Here is a 22,076-nt window from a genome sequence, read left to right as displayed (position 1 = left end):
TTTAACGAACTCAACACTTCGTGCTAAAATATCATTTTCAATGTTTTCTTGTCACTGCTTTAAGAAGGGCTGATGATTGGTAATTCTCATTAATCAAATGCTTTGGCTAAAAATTTATACATTAAGGTTACATTATTGACTTCAGGTACATTTTGAAAAATGTATAGATGGCCTATATATTTGTTGAAAACTGCATTACCATTTTACCAATAATAAGTACTAAAATGTAGCTTTTAGAAGTAAGCTTTTATCTTCAAGATCTATTGTGAACAGTTGCAGACAATCCAGAGTTCATGAATTTTCCAGAACACAATGAAGTTTCATATAGGGTTATTAAAGATTACTGACATCCATACACTGCTTAAAAAGGACTGCCATCATTCATTGAACAAATATTTTATTTTCATGCTGGTAATAAAAGGTGGAAAGAAAACAAGGAGAGAAGGGTAAAGTATACATATATTAATGCAATATGGATAGTTGCTTTTTCCATTTATGCAAGTAATTCTTTTACATCGAAATTCAACTTTATTTCCATCTCCACAATATATTTTATCCCATTCCTTTCACCTCAGCTGTTAATATTGTTGCATCTCAAATCTTCTTCACTTGTTATTCAAGGAACTGCAAAAGCTGCATAAATTGCATAAGCTAAGGATTAATTTATATTGCTTTGGTCCTACAAGAAAACATTTTCATCAGCTAATACTTTAACAAATGAATCTTTCCATTGAAAATTATTTGATTGTCTCATCAGGAAAATTGGTGCATCTTTCCAATTCTAAGCTTAAGATCATGAAACTTTGCTGTTCAGATAAAGTGGTATCATTAGATAAAGTAGTACTATTGTGCTGGTCAGAGTATATAGCTAGCTTAGGAATTAAGAATTGTGTGTAGAGCAAGATCTTGTGATTTCTGATGGGAATATAAAATCTCACTAATATCTTTGAGGAGATTTTCAACAGAGAGAATTTCAGAACTGCTGTTATGCCCAGAGATCAATATTTTCTCTGGAATTTTACTTTTTTTTCACCAAAATTGCCAGCCATTTGGGGGAGCTCCCATAATGCATACTACATCTATGCGCTAGGACCAGAAAGATTTACATTCCCTTTTTTCCATGCAACATGTTAGGTAACTTGATACAATAGCTGGATATTGAATCAGGATACAAATCTAAGCAGATTCACACACACACACACACACACACACGCACACGCACACAAACACACACACCAAAAACCCAGAGTATCTTTTTCTAAACAATTCATTCAGATAAGGATATTGTCATAATATCATATATCATATCTCATTGTGATTTAGCATAACAAAATAGTTCAGAATTCGGTGTTTTTGAAAAGACATGTGAACTCCTCACGAGTTACAGATTTTGTGTTCAGTGGTGGTTAAACAGGAAATTTGGAGCATTTTAGGAAAATGCTGCCAAAGGTCAACTACGGGGTCACCTTCTGGCTAATTTATTTTTTATTTGATTGTAGCCTCTTTAAGGTTATTTTATTTTAAAGTTTAATTTTTGTAGAAAACCATTTTAGCATCAGAATTGCTAATTATACCACATCTTTAATTTCCCAATTATCACCTTTGGATAAGTCACCATTAACAATTTCTGGATCACATAGTTTTGTGGCTTTTGACAACCTTTATAGAGATTGGAGTGTGCTCTTTGTGTTTCTCAAGGACCTGTAAACCAACCAGGGCATGAGATCCTTCTGTTTCTATTATTCTAGACTGAGATTGAGTTCTAACGTTTACTGTTATGGATGTTAAGTTTCCCTTATATGCAGCTCTATCATTCATCTCTGTTGTATTTGTTTCCTACATCACTTTGCTACTCTGTATTTCATTTTATTGTTTCTGTGATGCATTTCTGGTTCCTGTTGTATGCTCCCTCTCTCTGTAACAACATGGCTTCTGCACAGTGACGCCTTGTATTGTATTTACTGACTTCACATGAAACATTTACTGTCTTTTCCTTTCCCTCTTTATAACTAATCATTTCATTCCTGCAACCTCTTCCATTCAACTTTTTTTGGGGGGGTGTTCAGCCCTTCTGCCTGCCTTTTCAGTAATAATCAAAGTTATGATCCTCAACTTGTGATTCTGCTCCTAATGTTGCAATCATTCTACTCATGTGCCATGCAAAAAAGTAGGTCTGTTCATGTGCTAGCAAATTTCACTGTGCGTGTTCCTATAGGCTCATCTACATTTACTGTTTCTCTTGAAGCAAAGAGGCCTCCCCTAACAGTTGGTTGAGAGTATGAATACACAGCATTGTCCCCAACTTGCCCGTCTGCAGAAGTAGCTGCAGTAGTGCATTCTAACCACTGCACCATCTCAGCTATTTATTCCTTCCAGAGATTTATCAAATTGGTTATTTTTTGGATGGGCATTTACTAGTCTTACAGACCACTGGTAGACTCTTCTTCCTGTCACATGAGGCTTTCAGAAGACTTGTAGCTCATGGTCAAAAGCAATCCAAGTGGCAGGTTATCTGTACAAAGAAGTGAAACTAATCTTTTATCATATCTCTACTCCCCAAATAGTTGAAACCTTTGTGAACATTCCAACTGAAGTGCATGAACTGAACACTAAGCAAAAATATTTTTGGTTTTAAAGGATTACAATAGCTATTAGAAAAGACTTCCTCTTTGTCTATGGTGACTGAAAGATTTCTTTAAAATTACTAATTAGGAAGGAAAAAATTAAATTGGCCTGGAATGCCTCTTGCCCTTGGACACTCACCTTACTCTCTTCTCCCACATTACTTTCAATGTTACATTTCTGCCACTAACTTGCTTGCAAACTTTGCAAGTTGAATAGGATATTTCAATTATAACAATAGCAGTAGCACTTAGATTTACATATCCGCTTAAGTATTACCTGTACAGACCTCTCTAAGTGATTTACAGAGTCAGCATATTGCCCCCAACAATCTAGGACCTTATTTTACCAACCTCGGAACAATGGAAGCTGAGTCAACTTTGAGCTGGTTAGAATCAAATTTCTGGCATTCTAACCACTGCTCCCCCACAGCTCTTACCTTGACATCTATTGGGAAACAAACTTCCCAAAAAATGCTGACTTGTATAGCTGAGGAAGACACAGCCACTAGGTACTAAACAACAGGGAGTACTTTGGGCATATCCATGCAGCCTGTGTGCATGGTGCAAGGACAGCCTACTGTTTCCCTAACACATGTTTGCATGCTTCTGCCTGTCTCAGGTTCAGATCCTGAATTGGGCAAGTAGGGGTCCCTGTGTGAATGTATTATGTGTTAAATTATTAGTTCAGAAAATAAACTGAAAGGATAAAAAGTGTAATCTTTTATGTATACTCCATTTTTCGTGTATAACATAGTCCAGCCGTTGTTCATTTATTTTTGCTTTCCGTATGTGCTCCAATGTAATCTAAATTCTGCTGAGCAAAGAAGAAAAGCAAAAGCTTTCTGTTACTGATTGTGACAGGATCTGGCTTCTTCAAAGACTCATTCTGATTAAATCACTTTCTTGGGTCCCTACAATATTCAGGAAAGTATTCCCCTGGGCTTTGGCTTATGGATTATGATTAGTGACAGCATGAAGCAAGTCTTCTGTACAGTAGCATCATGCTACGGAATAAGGTTATTACTATTTAATTTGCTTTTAATACATTTTTCCTTGCTTTTTGTGGAACAATTTTATGAATATTTTAAAGGACTTTAGAACATTTTCAAGAAGAAAAGTTATAGAAATGTTATTATTACTACTGCTAATTATAATAAACTAGTCTCCAGCTAACATTATTATTTCATAAACAATTATTGTGAATAAATCAATTTATCATTTATTAACAATAAAGCAATTTCTGCTCTAGAAAGAAGCTAAAACCAAAGTAAATAAAAAAAAAAGCTGCTTACCTTTACAGAGAGCAGGGGGGTTCCAACCATTAGCAGTACATTTAGAAATGTACTTTCTTGTGACTCTTGTAAAAAACACCTGTTTATAACAGGTTATCTCAACTGTATCGTTGTACATATATTGCGATCGTTTAGGTTCAATGTGGCCTTTTGTCACTTCTGGAGGAGGACATTGCATTTCTATGGAGGAATATGAATAGAGATAAATGGTCAATAAGTCATTGCCTAGAAGACTAATTTACTGCAAAATTAGGCGAGATCCTCATGCTATAAACCTTGAAGTGGAGCTATAGAATTTATTTTGTTTTATGATTTTTTTTCCAATTTGCTCATAACACATGCTGTGGGACTTTCTCTGATTCATATGAAGTTCAGTTCAGTTCAGTCCTCATCAGATGGCTGGGCTAAATCAACTCCATAGGAAGCTTAAGACTACCTTCACTGAAATTTGTTAAGAGGAGCCTTCCTCAAAAATATTTGCCAGGCAATCACTTCCTTGATGTGGACAATCTGAAGCTGTATAGAAAAACACGATCTGAAATAGAATTTCTTCTGTGGCTCAGTTCTGCCTCCAAAAATAGCTTGTGTTGCTCCCTTGTGGGATTATCACCCAAATTGTCCCTAAAGGAAACAAGTGCTTTTTTCTAAACTTTGAGTCAGAAGATGTCTGTCCTGATTAATTACATTTCCCTTGTCCAAGGAATGCTGCATGAAACATTCGTTCCTATTTGGCCCCACCTCTATTGCAGGCTCAGACTATATATGGCAGATTACAGACAGAAATAAATGCTTGTCCCAAATGATCTTCAGAAGAAAGAAGAAGAATGATCTTCTGAAGAAAGGCATTAGACATTTTAAATCTGATCAATTAAAATTAGAAGACAATATAGAATGCAGTTTGGTTCCACAAGTTTCAGGAAATTATAGACCCCAGATTTTTATTTTTCATGGCTGGTAACAATATTGAAATTATAGAATTAGTGGCACTTTTTAAATTATTCCTTTAAAACTAATTATAGCCACGGTAGGCAATCAGCATTAATATAAATAAGCCATAAATTCAGAGAAAACCTGAAACAGCATTTTTTTGCACGTTAAAGAAAAGAAAAATGGGTCAGAAAAAGACAATACTTGTTATTCAAGTCATATATAAGTATCTCTGGTGAAAATGAAATCAAATACAAACACACAGAGGCTCCTTCCCTAAATTATCAGATTGGAGCTGCAATCCTATGCATCAAATGTGTATAAGATTTCAGAGTAACCATGACCATTAGCAACATATACATACATGTACATTGAGGTTTTGCACTCCATCCATTCTTAGTACATAAGGCATCTGGTCTGTCAACGTATCTGTATCCTTCATTACATGAGAATTGTATTCTCTCACCTTCCTTGTAAATGGACTTTGGAGATAATATGGTTCCATGTTCAATGGGGTTTGCCTGGCAAGTTATTTCTACTATAAAATGCAAACAGAGATTTTTTTTCATGAATATTCTCTGTAATCAATGGAATAATAATAATAAAAAGAAATGCTAGATAACAAACATAAATGATTAGAGAAGACATTCTGTAATTCTAATTTCATTTTTCATCCTAATAGGATTCAGGTAGGAATAGATTGAATAAATGGCTCTTTTATCACACTCACTGTGAATGGACCAAAATCAATCTTAAAGCCATCTACTGTTCAGTTATTTTCACAATCAAATGAAATGCCTTCAGCCTCACCCAGTGTCTACATGTTGATATTAAACAGAAGTGTTGAGCACTGAGGCAACCTGTAAAGCAGGGGTGTCAAATTGCCAGCCCGTGGGCCGGATGCATCATACTGAAACCGCGCCCACTCCATTGCCAGAAATGCCAAAGAAATTGCGATATGTCGCGACACTTCATGTGATATTGTGAGTTGTAAAGCTGTAAAGTAAGACCTGTGAGCTACACCTTTCCTTCAATCAACACTGATTAGAACTAACCCTGAGGAAGAAGAACAACCAAGGTAACAAAATGAAACCTTTAAGGACATTGGGTTCACTTAAGCACATTCATATTAAAATTATTTTAAAGTTAAAAGGGCTTTTCAGAACAGCAAACACTTCACGAGTGAGCCTTCATTCTGGGTTAAAGAAAAGAAATAACAATTTTAAGACTTTAAAGTCACCAGCAAAAGACCTGTCAGAAGTATGATATAAGTATTAAATAAATACGAGCCGAGGTGGCGCAGCAGTTAGAGTGCAGTACAGCAGGCCACTTTAGCTGACTGTGTTCAGCAGGTCAGCGGTTCAAATCTCACTGGCTCAAGGTTGACTCAGCCTTCCATCCTTCCGGGGTAGGTAAAATGAGGACCCAGATTGTTGGGGGCAATGTAAATATATATATATACATTGCTTACTGGTGTACACCGCTTAGAGCAGTGGTTCTCAACCTTTTAAATGCCGCGACCCCCAACCGGTTGTAAGTCGAGGATTACTCAACCGGTCGTAAGTCGAGGACTACTCAACTGGTGCAGCACCGTTTGCAGAATGGGACTCTTGGCGGGCTCAGCAGGGCAGAGACAGCCTGGACAATTCCTATTGGCTTTTGAAAGCCAATAGAATTAGACTCTATTCAAGAGAGTCTATTCTATTGGCTTTCAAAAGCCAATAGAATAAAAGGGAGTAGCACAGCTAAGGAAAAGGGGAAAAAAATGGCAGACTGCGTTGTTTGGCGACCCCCATGAAATGGTCGTTCAACCCCAAATGGGGTCCTGACCCACAGGTTGAGAACCACTGGCTTAGAGAGTGCTTGCACTTAAAGCGGTATATAAGTCTCATAAATAAATAAATAAATAAATAAATAAATAAATAAATAAATTGGAAACCCAGTCAAATTTGAAATATTATTTTTACAGATAACTTCTGAAATAAATAAATACTTTAATGGGGATGCAGATTGTTTAAAGTTTTAGAGAAAAGAGAATTGGTGGATTCTGCAAAATAATGGCAAAGAAAATGCAATAATGCAAAACAAGAGAGACCATCTGCCTATAAACTGTCAAAGGCTTAAGGACATAAAGAAATAGTCAAAAGGGGGAAAACAAGAGAAAAGCTTCCCTTTTAGTTTTAGTTGTAGTTGATTCATTTTCTTTCTAGATAACAAATGAATGAAATACTTATTACTAGAAAAAATTGTAGAAGGAAGGAAAGGATAGTTAAAGACAAGAATTTAAATTCATTTCATATTCAAATATGGTTGCTATGGAAATATTATTTAGCAAATATATTTCAAGGTTGCAGAGATTAACAGTGAACAAAGAATATTAATGAACCAGAAGTTGTCTGAAGTGTTCTTTTTTTAAATAGAAGCATGCAGAAGAATAGTCCAATTCCAATCCAGGGTTCCAAGAGCCAGGTCAGGTTGTCAGCCAGTCCAATTGCCAGAGATTCAAAACTTCTTACATGAACCAAATGTGAAAGAACCTCACAATAGAACCAAGGCTTAGACATTGTTTTCAGCAAATGAAATATGATCACAGCTGCTTTTTAAATCAGGATGTAGCCACCTGTCACTAATTAAGAGATTTACTCCCTTGCTGGGGAAGAAACTTCATGGAATCGTATTTGCTTGGTGGAGGGACTTGGAGGCCTTACATCAAAATCTGACTTCTTCAGCTGTCCAGGGAGTCCCTGTGTTTGTTCAGCCTCAACTGCATCTTGTCTTTGTGTCTCCTGAGACTGATATTTCACAGGTTCAACAGGAGCAACTTCAGATTTATATCTGAAGCTGGTTTCATTACAGAGGTAGTTATTAAGTTTAAAGTCCTATATGTCATAGGACTAGGTTATTTTCCTAAGAAATCTATCCATTCTACCAGATCAGATACATTGTGCATCCGACTAGCCCCTTCCCTTAAATGTTGCCATCTTAGGAGACCTAGAAAGCTTGTCTTTTCCACGATAGTCCCTGTCCAATGGAACGTCTTTTTACTTCTCATAAAGCATTTGAGACCTAGCTTCCTCCACCCCTCCCCCCAGAACTGGACTAAGCTGACCTAACTTTGATTATAATGCTAGGTTTTTAGTTTTAATATTTTTCATTGTTGATAGATGGGACTTTATATTTTGGTTGTGAGCCACCCAATACTTGGTACACAATGGGCAGCTATATAAATGTAATAAATAAGTAAGTAAATAAACAAACAAATAAATAAATAAACATTTATACATCAATCAGGAAGTGAGATTCTTCTTATTTCTGGAACAAGGCAGTTGTAATAAATTATCCTCTGCCTTTTTCTTTCACTTTCTAAAAAGCTATTCATTTCATTCTGTAACATTTTCAGCTGTTTAACAACTTTGAGACCTCCTGTTTTTTCAGTTCAAAATTTAGGTTCACCAACCTATAATTTGTATCTATGTTTACAATAGGCCTATTCATTTGCTAAGAGAAGTACTACTGTCTGTGTTATTTTTCCACTGTAAGATGTGTGTACCTATCTGCTTGTAAATTTGCCTATAACCAGTGCTTTTTTTGTAAAAAAAAAAAAAAAAAAGGTGCCAGAACTCACAGAGGTCATACAACCTACCCTATAAGGTTCTATCCAAAAAAGGTGCTGGAACTCCATTCTGGGCGTTCTATGACAAAAAAAGCCCTGCCTATAACTTTGGTTATTCATGTCTGTTTGTTTGATAAGCAGATGTTCCACACTTCGTTGAAACCCATTTCTTGCACCTATTCTGTATGTATTTAGAACCTTTTCAAGTTGAATGGGAATGCAATTGTACAATCTTGTTTATTCTATTCTGATAGAACATCCTTCTTTCAAGTCTGTCCTTTACAGTATCCTGTTGCAACTAAATCGGAACTTTAGACATGTGCAAAATCTGCTAAAATGTGCTGGGTGAAATTTGTCCCTGAAGAAAGAGGGAGAGAGAGAGAGAGAGATTTTCATGTAAAATAATGTGAAAAATTACGCTTGTGCAGAGTTAAATTGGCTAAAATCATAGTAATGTATGCAATTTCTACTTACAGACACATTTTGATGGAGGTGACCACCCATTTTTTGTGCATTCAACCACCTGTCCTCTATTATCTGGTTCAAAGGTAAATCCACTGTTACACTGAATTTGAATTAGATCCCCGTCACGGTATATACTTCTTTTAGGTCGGAAAGAGCCATTCGATATTCTTGGAGAGTTGCATATAGTTTCTAGAGAAAATAAATCATATCTTATATTGAAAAAAGAAAAGCTTGAGCTTGTATCACATGATGTGCATTGCTTTGTATCAGCACAGAAAAAACAATATTATTATTTTGAAAATATATATATCGCACCATCAGATAATTTTAATCAGCAGCCACTGATGGGTACTAACTAATTTAAAACTTTCCACTGATACCTAAAATATACTGTGAAATAAGCCATCCTGACTAAAACTGCTTTTAGTACCTTGATATTCATTTTGAAGATCGTAAATAAATTTCAGCAAGTTGCTATAATTCTTCTTCTTCTGCAGTTTAGTGTTGAATTAAAATGTAAAACTACCGTGTGATATCTCCATATTTGCTATTCAGTCCCACTGTCAATCCCAGTGTTGTTTTCCTCAAGAATTGCAAATTAGGAGTTCCACATTTTAATGGTTCAGCTTTTACCTAATGCTATAGATGGGCTCAGTTACCGTGGTGATGGATGCATTGTTGAAAGATCTAAAGCAGGGGTCTTCAAACTTGGCCCTTTTATGACTTGTGGATTTCAGCCAGCTGAGGAATTCTGGGAGTTGAAGTCCACAGGTCATTCTGGGAGTTGAAGTCCACAGGTCATAAAAGGGCCAAGTTTGAAGACCTCTGGTCTAAAGAATCAAATTTGGGATAGATTGTCCTGGAGAAAATTGATCTATGTGGTTGTTGAGAATTGAAACCACCTTCACAACATGTAATTAATCAAATTGCTCTTCCTGGGATTGTCCTGGGTGAACCCTGGAAATGTCAGCTGATCTAGAATTCAATATACTGCATGTTTGCTATGTAATCTTAGTTCTGTATTATTACAGCACTGCTGTAGAAGTTACATTGGATACCAGTGTTCCTCTGGATGCAATCCAAGGAGCTGCTCACTACCTTTAAGGCTGGATATGGTTCAAGAATGGGCTATCTATGACACTGAATTTTCCAAATAACCACTGCTTGAATGGCAAGACAATTTTCACTAAGAATCCCCAATTATCAGTTTGGTTAGGAAATTGTATCAGGTCTTCTCCTTGAAGCTCCCCTCCTCTGGGATCAGCTGCCTTAAGATGAGGGTTTTAGCCTCTCTCCTCACCTACAGGTGACTGAAGAGCTACAAGGGCATGTGTGTATAAGTGTGCATTTTTTATTCTTTGGTTCCACAAGGAAAAACATGATAGAGAAATGCCATGAATGCACAAATAAGCATTTCCATGAAGTTCTTCCTATGCCTATATAGAAACTACTGATTCTGGGAGATGTTAAACTGCCTGAATTGAGAAATGACCCTCATTAGGCATCCTCTTATCAGTTAGGCAACTGTCATAATGCATAAACAAACAAACAAATATTTCCATAATGTTCTTCTGATGCCTTTGGTGAAACTACTGTTTCTGGGAGATATTAAACTTCTAGAAATGCAAAATGTCCCTCATTAGGCATCCACTAATCTAATAGTGCCAAGATCAGAAGTAAAGCAATATTCTCTAGCAGTAACTAAATTAGATTTTGGTATGGTAACAGTTATAAATTCTTTAAAAATAGAAATATATAGTAGCTCAACAATGGATGTGAGCTGTATTATACCATTCAATTATATAAATGGTATTGCCATGCAGATATATTATCCTGCATCGATGAATGAGCAATCTTTTTGGAAAAACTCTCAAGGATGCTATGTACTGTTTTTGTACTAACTTAGCTATGGTTTGTAAAATTAAATCCTTTGAGTCACCTTTGCATTTAGGAATCAAAGGGGTTGTCCCATCACAATGGATTATAGAAGCTGACTGGGAAGAATCTGCTGCAAGGACATATCCTGTTCTACAGATCAACTCTATAGAATGTCCACGTTGAACAAATATATTTTCAGAGGCATCCATTCCATCTTTAACTTCTATCTTCTGCCTTTCCAGTTCAGCCGTGGGAATCATACAGGGATCTCAAAGAGAATAAATCTGTTAGAGAAGGATCCAAATGCAAATCCAAATCTTGTTGCAAAGGTCTAATAATAGAATTTAGCTTTCACCTACTAGCCAGTTCTCCTCAGATTTAGAACTGAAATCGTATATAAAGGAGAGTTGCTGCCAGACAAGACCAATTAAATTATCTTTATGCAAGAGAGAAAGAAAGCAGTGAATGGATCCTAATCCTTAGAACTGCTCATGAAAATTGGATGGAGATTTTATTTTCTACTTACCGAGGCAAATGGGCACTTTTGTCCAGATCCCATTGTCACAGAAAGATATTTTCTGGCCTTCCATGGCATAAAACCTTTGGCATCTGAATTCTACTGAAGAGCCAGATCTGTACTGCTTCTCAGATAAAGTAATAATATCCCCATTCTCAATCCTGGGTGGACCATTACAATTTGTTCCTCCTTCTATTAAACATGAAAGCATGAAGATTGAAGACTTTGGCCATATTCCAAACTAAGAAAACACCCATCAGCATCTCTGACTGATTACAAAAGACACTAATAAATATGTTTGAATGAGCATCCATTCAGGTTGTACGTGTTTATAGTATTTTTAAAATGCACACAGAAACAGTGCTAAATAAATGACTGGCTCAAAGGCTCAATTAGTATCAATATAAGCAAAGCTTGTAACGAGAATATTACTCCTCTGTGTCTTCGCCTAAAGGATATTCTCATTGTGAGATATCTACCAATTGTTTTTGTACTTATCCTGATGTAAACCTGAGATACATCTCTAACATTTCAAACTTCTGACTTATGAAGACTCATTTCCTTTGTATAAAATGTTACAGACATGGCCCCTGTGTGATCAATGCTCTTATGCAGACATTATGTGCTATAGTGGCAGACCAGAGCACTAATAGAGGCTGTCATAAAAATCATGTCATCTATAGGGAAGTGTTGAGAAAAAGAACCTGTTTAGTTAATACCCTCTTGTGGATTTGAAAGTATGGATAGCTGTAGTACTAACATATCCTTCTATATAGGCCCAGAAAAAATTAAGTCTGAAATCTTCAGTAGGATTTATTGCCAAGAAAAGTCCTTTTTCTCTATAATCTATATTTTTAGAATAATAGCATCTAAATGTTTACATGGTGGGGAAATATAATCCATAAATATATTCCATTTTTACAACTGTTCATTTCAAATTTGGGGATTTTTTTGTTTATAAGTAAAATCAACCATTAAACAAAATAGTTCAATAAAATTAAAGACTAAACTTTTACACCAGTTTTAAAGTACATTATTAGAAATGATAATCACTTGGTTATTATCACAGCAGGTTCTTTATTAATTCAGACCAAGTCCCTCAAAATGGGTGTGAATTTCGAATACTAATGCAAAGTATTTTTCTATTCACAAATAAGTTGCTGAAAAATGTTGTGTTTGAGAAGAGGATTGTACTTATAAGTCTATGATATTCTTAAACAATCTGTTATTACAAATTTCCAGAAAGCCACAGATGAAAAATGGAACTCTTTGCTTTTGCTAAAAGTAACTGTTCCTTTAATGAATGCAGCAGAAACTGATTTCCTTAGTAACCCCTTGGTTTCTCTTTTTCTTAACTTACCATTTTGAGAAGAGCAGCTTGGGCAGAGAAGAAAAGCAATGACCAGGAGCAGCCTGTTGTTCATAGCTTTTCAGGCAATGTCTGAACCACAAAACCTCAGTTCAGCAGTTTGGCTTTTGCAGCTGATTTCTTCCTGCTTTCACCATGCCTTCCTCATTTTATGCTTGTTTGTTTGTTGTCAAGGAATCTTGGAGGAGGAATAAGAATATGACCTTGACAGATAAGAGGAGACACCATGAGAATCTTGGGAACTTTATGTTGATACACAACAAACAAATCAATCAATAATTCAGCCTTTCAGGTAGTCCTTTCAACTCTTCAGAAGGAAATATCAAGGTTGATAAGAATACAGAAGCTAACAATAAAATTGTTATGTAAACCATTTCCTCATTTTTCTAGGTATTAACACTGTATTTTTATTGTAAATGACCCCGAGTGACTCAGGTGAAATTGGCAGTGTAGAATTTCAATATCTAATTAAATTACTTTTGCTATCTGACATATCTTTTTTTGCATTTATTATGTCCAAAGGTTAGCATCCAATACTATCCAATAATTTCCTTAAATTACTCTGGAGTTTAATAATAATAACCATTAACTAATCATATCAGGGAGACTATTTGTGGGTTTTTTTTTCTCACAAATATTGCGGATCTAGGATTGGGTTGCACTTCTATGAATACCCAGAAGGTCAAAATAATATCAACTCCCAGAAACTAGAAGAACAAATAAAGTAAGACATTGTTTCCTCATCAGGATACAAGATCTACCCTTCTTCCCTTACTAACCAGGAACATTCCCTTTTACAAGGGAAAATGTGGTTTTACATTTTATTTTCCTTTTTCTCTTTTTTTGTCTTTTAGAGAAAATATGGTGTCACCATTTTATAATATATTTTTCTAAAATTCAAAATCTCATTATTTTTACAGGTGTGCATAAGAAGTATTCTTTGACGCCAATCCCATCTACCTTCTCTGAAGAAAACCATATGTGTATTATCTGTTTCATATGATTTGAACTGAGTTAAAAAATCGTTTGTTTAGTGTAAACCAGTGTTTCTCAACCATGACCATTTTAAGGCATGTGGACTTCAACTCCCAGAATTCCACAGCCAGCATTGCTGGCTGTGGAATTCTGGGAGTTGAAGTCCACTTGCCTTAAAATGGTCAAGGTTGAGAAACACTGGTGTAAACAGTGTTTATTTCCTCCAGAACCTGTAGAGGGAAGAGGGAATGGCCTTGGAGGACAAGAAGAGAGCCATTACCAAGGCAGCTGTCAGATAAGAGGAGCCTGAGACTAGGCCCAGAAAATAACTTGAAGTAATGTCTCAGACAAGCCCCTTCCTAATTCACATGAAGATGAAGAGAGGGAGAGGGAAACACATGTAGAATTGCAAGATTCTATGACTGTAGCTGATACAATAAACATAGTACTTTATTTTATAGGGCTAGGATCAGCTTTAATATGAACTTTTCTACATTTCTTTTCCTTTAGCTCCATCCACACATCATAAAGCCACAAAACTGATATCTGACAATAAACAACTTATGTCACATAGGTCAGGAGATTATTGTACATGTGAAATAAATGGTTTCTATAAGAATTTGCATAATAACATATGCTTGATATCACAAACTCTTTCCCTCTCTGCAGAAATCCTTCTACACTTTGCCCATGATCAGCAACTGGAAGTTTTCTTCAGGGACTTTCTTATTCTTTACACTTTTCATGTCCAAAGAATCCATCCAGAACCTCAGTTTTGTCCATTTTTTTATCATGCAGAAAAACTGAAGAAGCATCATGAAAAAGAAGTCCTTTAACAACTTTCAGAAGAAAATTAGTCCCTTCTTATAATGCTCTCTGACTAGCCAACAATATCTCATCATCATAGCTATGGCATCACCATGAGAAATTAGAAGACTCTCTGTGGCAGGACCCTCAATATATGACTGAATATATGTTTAGAAAAGTGAAAAGCAGGATCATTTATTGCAGCAGGGATAAAGTAAGTTCTAGTTTAGTCTTGCAAGAATAACTTCCAGTATTCAATGTGAGAAGGACTTTGGGCTATAGCTTTGATACATTGAAATTTATTGCCAGGAACTAGCAAAAAAAAGGCTATTTAAATGATATATACAAAAATGTAAATTATTACACATGACAATATTATTCATTGTGAATAATAGTGTTGTACTTCTGAAAAAACTTTGTAGGCATAAGCCTTGATGAAACCATTGAACTCAATCAGCATCAGGACATCTATTCATCTTAGCTAATATCTGTGAGAATTTACATAGTGTGAGAAGTGAGAATATGGCCTATTGATTCTTTATGTATAATTGGGCCTAGGTAAATCAAAACAGGCCTTATGAAGAAGATATGAAACAAAGTGGAGTGTTTTCACAATATGAAAGAACTATTTGTAATTTGTTATGCAACTGCTTTTTGTGTAATATGATTTTGCAAAGTAGACAGTTTCCTAAGTATATTTGGAACAAGAAGGTTAGAACTGTGTGAAATAGAGAACTGATAATAGCATATGGATGGTGATTTCAGATGTACACAGGTATGTATGGAAATTGATGGTCAACAAGAAAGAACAAGGAACTAGTTTCTTAATATTGCAAGATAATGACCATCTGTATGTGGTCAAATTGTTAATGAAATACACCTCTGAATCTTAATGTAAGAAGTATTGTTTTGTGTTGCTATCTCTTGTTTCTTTCACTGGATTTTCCCACAACAATAGGTTTTGACAATAAAAAATGAAAATCATTTTTGCAAATAAGTTTTATTTGTGTAATAAATTTGAAACTGCTTTATGGTAAAATATCTTTTTAAGTTCTATTGTCACTACTTCACGAAGGGCTGATGATTGGTAATTCTCAATCAAATATTTTGGTTAAGAATCTACACATAAAAGGTGTACATTATTGACTTTAGGTACATTTTGAAAAATGAGTACAGGTAGTCATCGAGTTATGACAGTTCATTTAGTGATGGTTCAAAGTTATGACACCATCCTCCAAAAGTGCTTACAACGCAGTTCTGAAGTTATGAATATTTCAGCACCACGGCAGTTGTTCACCATTACAACCAACCATAGAGACACTGCAATATTCCCCCTGCCTATCCCCACCCCCCCGGGACCTAACAGGGACCTATACTAGCCCACTGACTCCATCCCACCCTCTTACTGACTGCTCACATACCTTTCGAAGATCCAGAGTTCCAGAACAGGCTGTCCACTAGTTTTCTCTCAAGTGAGCTTTCCCCTCTCCAGCTTCTATGCTGCAGAGTTTGCATGGCAGCACTGTTTCTTTGCCTGCTCCTAGCGCTCCAAAAACAGAGTGGTAAGTGGTAAGAGGCAGAGCAGAGGCAAAGCGGGATCTTGCATTGCTTCAGGCTTCCGCCCCTTGGCTAAAGCTTTTGGCATGGAGAACAGAAGACTTTGGGGGGCTCAGTCTCCTTTAGGCCTAAGTCCTCCATGCCAAAAGCGTTTTTCAAGGGGATGGAAGCCTTCGGGGACATGGTCTTGCACTTCTTCAGACTCACCAAGGCTGCCTGGTGCTCCAAAAGCAGATTGGATGTCTGGCACAGGCAGCCTCATGAGTCAGCTAAGCTGAGGAGGGCACACTCATCCTGCTCTGCCTCTGCTCTCATGGCTCCACTGGAGTGCTGGGAGCAGGCAAAAAAACTACTGCCATGCAAATCCCACAGCAGAAAGCTGGAGAAGAGATAGCTTGTTCGAGGAGAGAAAAGGAGCAGTCAGACTGTTCTGGAACTCTGGATCTTCAAAAGATAAGCGAGTGGTCATAATGGGGTGGGGAGAAGCAAATGGAATCTGGGGGGGCTAGCAAAGTAGGCCCAGTGCTTGTGGAGACCCTGGGGGCAGGATGAGAGAGGGAAGCAATTATGGGGACCTCAAAGGATTGTAAGCTGACCATAAAATATCTCAGTGGGTGGGGTAGGACTTGGGTGGTTCAAACAGGTGGTCTGTTCCATACTAGGCCCCCTCATGGTCTTCCCCATCCTGAGATACCTCATGTGCACTTAACAATCTGTGCATTCAATTAGTGAATGCATTGGGGAAAGCAGGGAGGGATCAAATTCATTTAATGTGATCCAATTAACAAATTCTCAGATTATAAATGTAATCAGCAAGCTCTATTACATTCATAACTCAAGGATTACCAGTATCATGTTAAATTATGATGCTTAAAAGTGGCTTATATATTTGTTGAAGACTGCTTTATCTTTTTTACCAATAATAATGTTTATTAAAATATAAGTTTTAGAAAGTAGGCTTTTATCTTCAAAATCCATTGTGAACAACTGAAGACAATCCAGAGCACATATATTTTCCAGAACAAGTTTCATGTAGAGTTATTAAAGAGAATGATCCATGATTACTGACATCCACATGCTGGTTAAAAAGGGCTTTTGTCATTCATTTCCTTAGACCTACAAAATACAATACAAGCTATATTTTAAATAACTATTTCTTATACCTCGTTATCTGTAGTAGAATGCACCCTTGATAATTTTATAATATTAAACTGATTCACATGTGGCAGTATGGATGAAATATAGTATCAGACATGATAAATATGTTAAATCAAGTGGCCCACATGGAGATCATTATAGAGCAGATTGTAGAGCATTCTGTCAAAAAACTTGGGAAATTTTGAAAAGTGAGATACTAAAAGCCCAGTCTAGCACAATACCAATGAAGAAGAAAAATAACAGCTCTCCAAAGAAACCAGCATGGCTGCATAAAGAAGTCTCTGATAGAGCCAATAAGGAGATAAAAGGGGTACTGGTTAAGACAGAAGAGTATAAGACACAAGCATTTACGTATGACTTGGTCTTTTTTATTGAGGAACCAATAGAGAAAGGAAAGATTTTGATGAAAGAAATAGAAAAATATGGAATAGTGGCAGGATTAAAAATTAATAGAGAAAAGACCAAAATGTTAGTCAAAAACCTAACCGAAAAACAGAAAAGGAAATTAGAAGAGAATCTGGAATTGCAAATTATAAAAAAGATCAAGTATTTAGGAATCTGGCTTACCACAAGGTGCTCCTCAATAAAAGAAGATAACTATAAAAAATTGATATTACAGATGAAGAAAGATTTGGAGACCTGGGGGAAATTACAATTATCCTTATTAGGTAGGATTATGTTGATTAAAATGAATACATTACCAAGATTATTATATTTGTTCCAAACAGTCCCGATAAAATTAGAGAAACTTTCTTTTGAAGAATTAGATAAAATAATAAATAAATTTATCTGGACGGGCAAAAAAGCACAGATAAACACGAAAATATTACAAGATAGTAGAAGTAGAGGTGGACTTGGACTCCCAAAATGGGAAAGTTATTATCAAGCAGCTGGACTACTCTGGATCAAAGATTGGATAAACCTAGACAATAAAAGAGTTTTAACGATTGAAGGGCATGATTTACAGGCTGGCTGGCATGCCTTTTTATGGGGGAAACATAGGAAAACATACACATACTTTTATCAACATCAGATAAGAGATGCGTTGATTCGGACGTGGGAAAAAGCCAAAAAAAGACATTATAGGAAAATTCCAAATTGGATTTCACCGATGGAGGCGATGATCCACCCTAACACCTTGGATAAGAAAAAGATGATTGGGTACAAAGAACTATTAGACAGCCAAGGAAACCTTAAATCAAGAGAAAAATTAGAAGAACAAGGAATAATCATAGATTGGTGGCCATATTTACAGATCCAATCTAACATAGTAAGGATATGGAAGAGCATGGAATAACCCAGACCCCACATCAATTGGATAAAATTTTAAAGTTAAGGAAGGAAAATTTATAACAAAAAGCTACAGATATTTATTAGAGGTAGAATGGAGGAAGAAATAGTGAAAGGGCCAATGATCGCATGGGCGAGAAATGTGGGCCGAAATATAAACTGGAAGAATGGGAAAGATTATGGAACATAAATTGCAAACTGACACTGTCAACTGCATATAGGGAAAATCAATACAAAATGTTCTATAGATGGCATTTAACACTGGCGAGATTGGCCAAAATGTACAAAAATATGAATCTGGAATGCTGGAAATGTAAAAATAAGGAAGGAACATTCTATCACATGTGGTGGCTGTGCCTCAAAGCAAAGAGCTATTGGGAACAGATAGGGAACCGGATACAAGAGATAACCAAGGTGCAAATTGAATTCAAACCTGAACTATTTCTTCTGGGTATAGTAAATTTAAAGATCAAAAAGCAACTCCAACACATCATTATACATATATTGACAGCAGCCCGTATAGTATATGCTCAGTGTTGGAAGGGTGAAAACATACCTACGAACGATATGATTATATATAAAATTCTTGAATGCGCGGAAATGAATAAACTTAAACTAGAATTAAAAGACAAGGAGGCAACAGAATTTTATGAAATATGGAACAAATGGTATGATTGGCTAGAACAAAGAAAGAAAAAGACATGATTACTGATGTAAATAAATTGTAAATAATATATAGGAGATGTATAACATAATTTTGTTAAGGGAAAAATGTATTTTTTCAGTTTTATTTTTGTTGTACAGTGGAAAAAAGGAAAAATATTTTTTTTTAAAAAAAGAACTCTCTGATAAATTGAAAGACAAAAAGGACAAGTATAACAAGTGAAAAGAGGGGCACATAACTAAGACAGAATATCAGCAAACAGCCTGAGCCTACAAACATGAAGTGAGGAAAGCTGAGGCTCAAAATGAAGTAAGACTTGCGACAAAAGTCAAAAATAACAAAAAAAGCTTCTTTCAACATGTAAAAACAAGAAAAAAGTCAAGGAAATGATTGGCCTATTAGTGGGAGAAAGTGGCAAGAAGGTAACAAGCAACAGGGAGAAAGCAGAACTATTTAACTTGTTTTTTGCGTCCGTTTTTACACAAAGGGAAAAAACAGCCCAACCTATTAAAAACAGTACCGTAAAAAAACAGATTAGAAACACAAGTTAAGATAGGCAAGAAAATAGTAAGGTCCTGAAGGAACTGACAGATGTGATCTCAGAACCCAAGCCCCTCTTTTCACTTGTTATCTGGCTGATTCAGACTAAATTTGCTGCACTGGGGACATTGAAATCAGTGAGAATATCCCCTGTGGATAAATTAGAGTTTCTTCAGCCCCAGAAGAGAGGGATCTGCCAGGATTCAGGAAGAGATGAAATTATGGCACTGTTTTTATCTCTCTGAAGCAATTCTCGGTGTTTTTAAATACACTACCCATTACAGATATAGGCATTTTCTCCTTTTTATTCTGAATGAAACAAAGCTAATTTAAATAATGAGATCCCTAAGAATTTCCATGGTTTAGAACAATTGCAGAAAACCAAGTTGATTCTATTTTATCCTGACACCTGTTTGAGTTTGTTAAACATTTCAGGTATTTTTTGACCCACGGATACCTTAAAATATATAAAAACTATGGAAGCTCATCCAGCCTTTCCCCTTCTCCATTATTTGAAGTAGATCTCTTGGCTCAAGATGATGGAGAAGAAGCCATCTTCTCCCATTTATGAGGCATATCAGTGAAACAATCTTATATTAAATTTATTTTAAAAAGACTGAGCTAATTTGGGCATAACCATTCAGCTTTATAAAAGAGTAATTCTATCCAAAATGGGATAAGGAAGGGCAACCACTTAGGCAGTGATGAAAACTGTAAGATATGTGAACATCAGAATATTTCATTTGCATGCTGGTAATAAAATATGGGAAGAAACAAGGAGAGAAGGGGAAAGTGTACATACATTAATACAATATGAATAATCCATTTTTCCATTTATGCAAGTAACTCTAAATCAGTGGTTCTCAACGTTTGTGTGACGACGACCCCCACCACACAAACGTGCCGTGCATGCGCGGTGCGGCGCGCATGCGCGGCGGCGCCCCCTGAGGGGGAAAAATGGCGGATCGCCTTGTTTGGTGACCCCCGAGAAATGGTTGATTGACCCCAAATGGGGTCGCGACCCATAGGTTGAGAACCGCTGCTCTAAATGGTCTGGAATATGGGTGTAGCTGATATCCTCTTTTACATAGAAATTCAAGTGTATTTCCATCTCCACAATATATTTTATCCCATTCCTTCCCCCCCCCCCCGCTATATATTATTGTGCCTCAAATTTTCTTACCTTGTTATAAAAGGAACTACAAAAACTGCATAAATTGCATAAGCTGTATATTGCTTTGGTCATAAAAGAAAGTGCCTTCTTCAGGTAATATTTTAAGAAACAACTCTTTCCAGTAAAAAAAAAAAAAAAAACTTTCATTGTCTCATCAGGAAAATTTGAACATTTTTTCCCTAAGTCTTTTTTCCTTCATCCTTATTTCTCTTTCCGGTTCTAAGGTTAAGATCCAGAAGCATGTGCCATTCAGAGATAAGCTATCCTTAAATAGATAAAGTAGTGCTAATTAACACTGTTATTATAGATTGAATAGCAGACCGCTGGGATACAATTCATAGTCCAGTAGATATGACTTTGGTTGCAGATTGAAATCCCCTACCCGCTCCTTGCTTCCTGCTGGTCAGGGAAAAGAGTTAGGTGTTTTAAGACAAAAAGTGGCACTTGAATGCAATTTGGGAGAAGAACTTCCCAGCAGTCTCTGAGGAAAATTTCAGGACCCTTAAAGCAGAAGATGATTTGATTCAGATTTTGCCTGAAAGAGGTAGACTGTCTAGACAGGAGTGTATTCAGATTCTTTGATGTCCATTTTGTAGATGTTGCTGACTTGTTTCAAAGTCACTGTAAAAGTGAGGGGATACAATAATTAAGTTCAACCTTAAGCATACATCAGGCTGTTTCACAAGATATAATTTTTAAAGTATCTTGTGATTTCTGTTGAGAATGTAAAACCTCACTAATATCTTTGAGGAGAATTTCAGAATTCCTGGTTTGTCCAGAAATTGATCTTTCCTCCGGAGTTTTATTTCTTTTTCCAACAAAATTGCCAGTCATTTGTGGGACTGTCCATAATACATACCACATCTATGGGCTAAGATTAGAAAGATTTACATTCCATTTTTTCCATGAAACATGAATCAGGATAAAAATCTAAGCAGAACCAATCTCTCTCTCTCTCTCTCTCTCTCTCTCTCTCTCTCTCTCTCTCTCTCTCTCTCTCTCTCTCTCTCTCTCACACACACACACACACACACACACACACACAACACACATACACACACATACACACACAATCCAGAATATCTTTTTCTAAATGACTTCATTCTGATAATGATCATATGTCATATCTCCATTCAGATAATTGTAACAATGTCATACAGTATGTCACATCTCGTTGTGATTTAGCATAACAAGGTAGCTCTTCAGAACTATGAGTTGCAGTTTTG

At 36.2% G+C, this 22,076-nt stretch overlaps 1 protein-coding gene across 4 annotated transcripts; it reads right to left on the bottom strand.

Moving 5' to 3' along the window:
- LOC120301239 (complement factor H-related protein 1-like) lies at positions 1 to 21,813 on the bottom strand. 4 transcript variants are annotated; one of them, XM_039328191.1, is made up of 8 exons: positions 20,860 to 21,813; positions 12,677 to 12,888; positions 11,326 to 11,508; positions 10,861 to 11,067; positions 8,931 to 9,110; positions 5,208 to 5,381; positions 3,917 to 4,096; positions 381 to 633 (listed from the first exon to the last, which is right to left on the bottom strand). In XM_039328191.1, coding segments are annotated over exons 2-7 (810 nt in total). In that variant the 5' UTR covers positions 12,741 to 12,888; positions 20,860 to 21,813; the 3' UTR covers positions 381 to 633; positions 3,917 to 4,094. The 4 variants fall into 4 exon arrangements, with proteins under 4 accessions (XP_039184128.1, XP_039184125.1, XP_039184127.1 ...); XM_039328194.1 differs by lacking the exon at positions 20,860 to 21,813 and having other exon boundaries at positions 1 to 408; positions 12,677 to 13,749; XM_039328193.1 differs by lacking the exon at positions 20,860 to 21,813 and having other exon boundaries at positions 381 to 2,512; positions 12,677 to 13,749.
- Positions 21,814 to 22,076: the final 263 nt, after the last annotated feature.

Source organism: Crotalus tigris, unplaced genomic scaffold (assembly GCF_016545835.1).
Source record: "Crotalus tigris isolate CLP2741 ecotype Arizona unplaced genomic scaffold, ASM1654583v1 scf7180000024372.1857965, whole genome shotgun sequence".
NCBI classification, from domain to species: Eukaryota; Metazoa; Chordata; class Lepidosauria; order Squamata; family Viperidae; genus Crotalus; species Crotalus tigris.
This window is presented reverse-complemented; position numbering and strand designations above follow the sequence as displayed.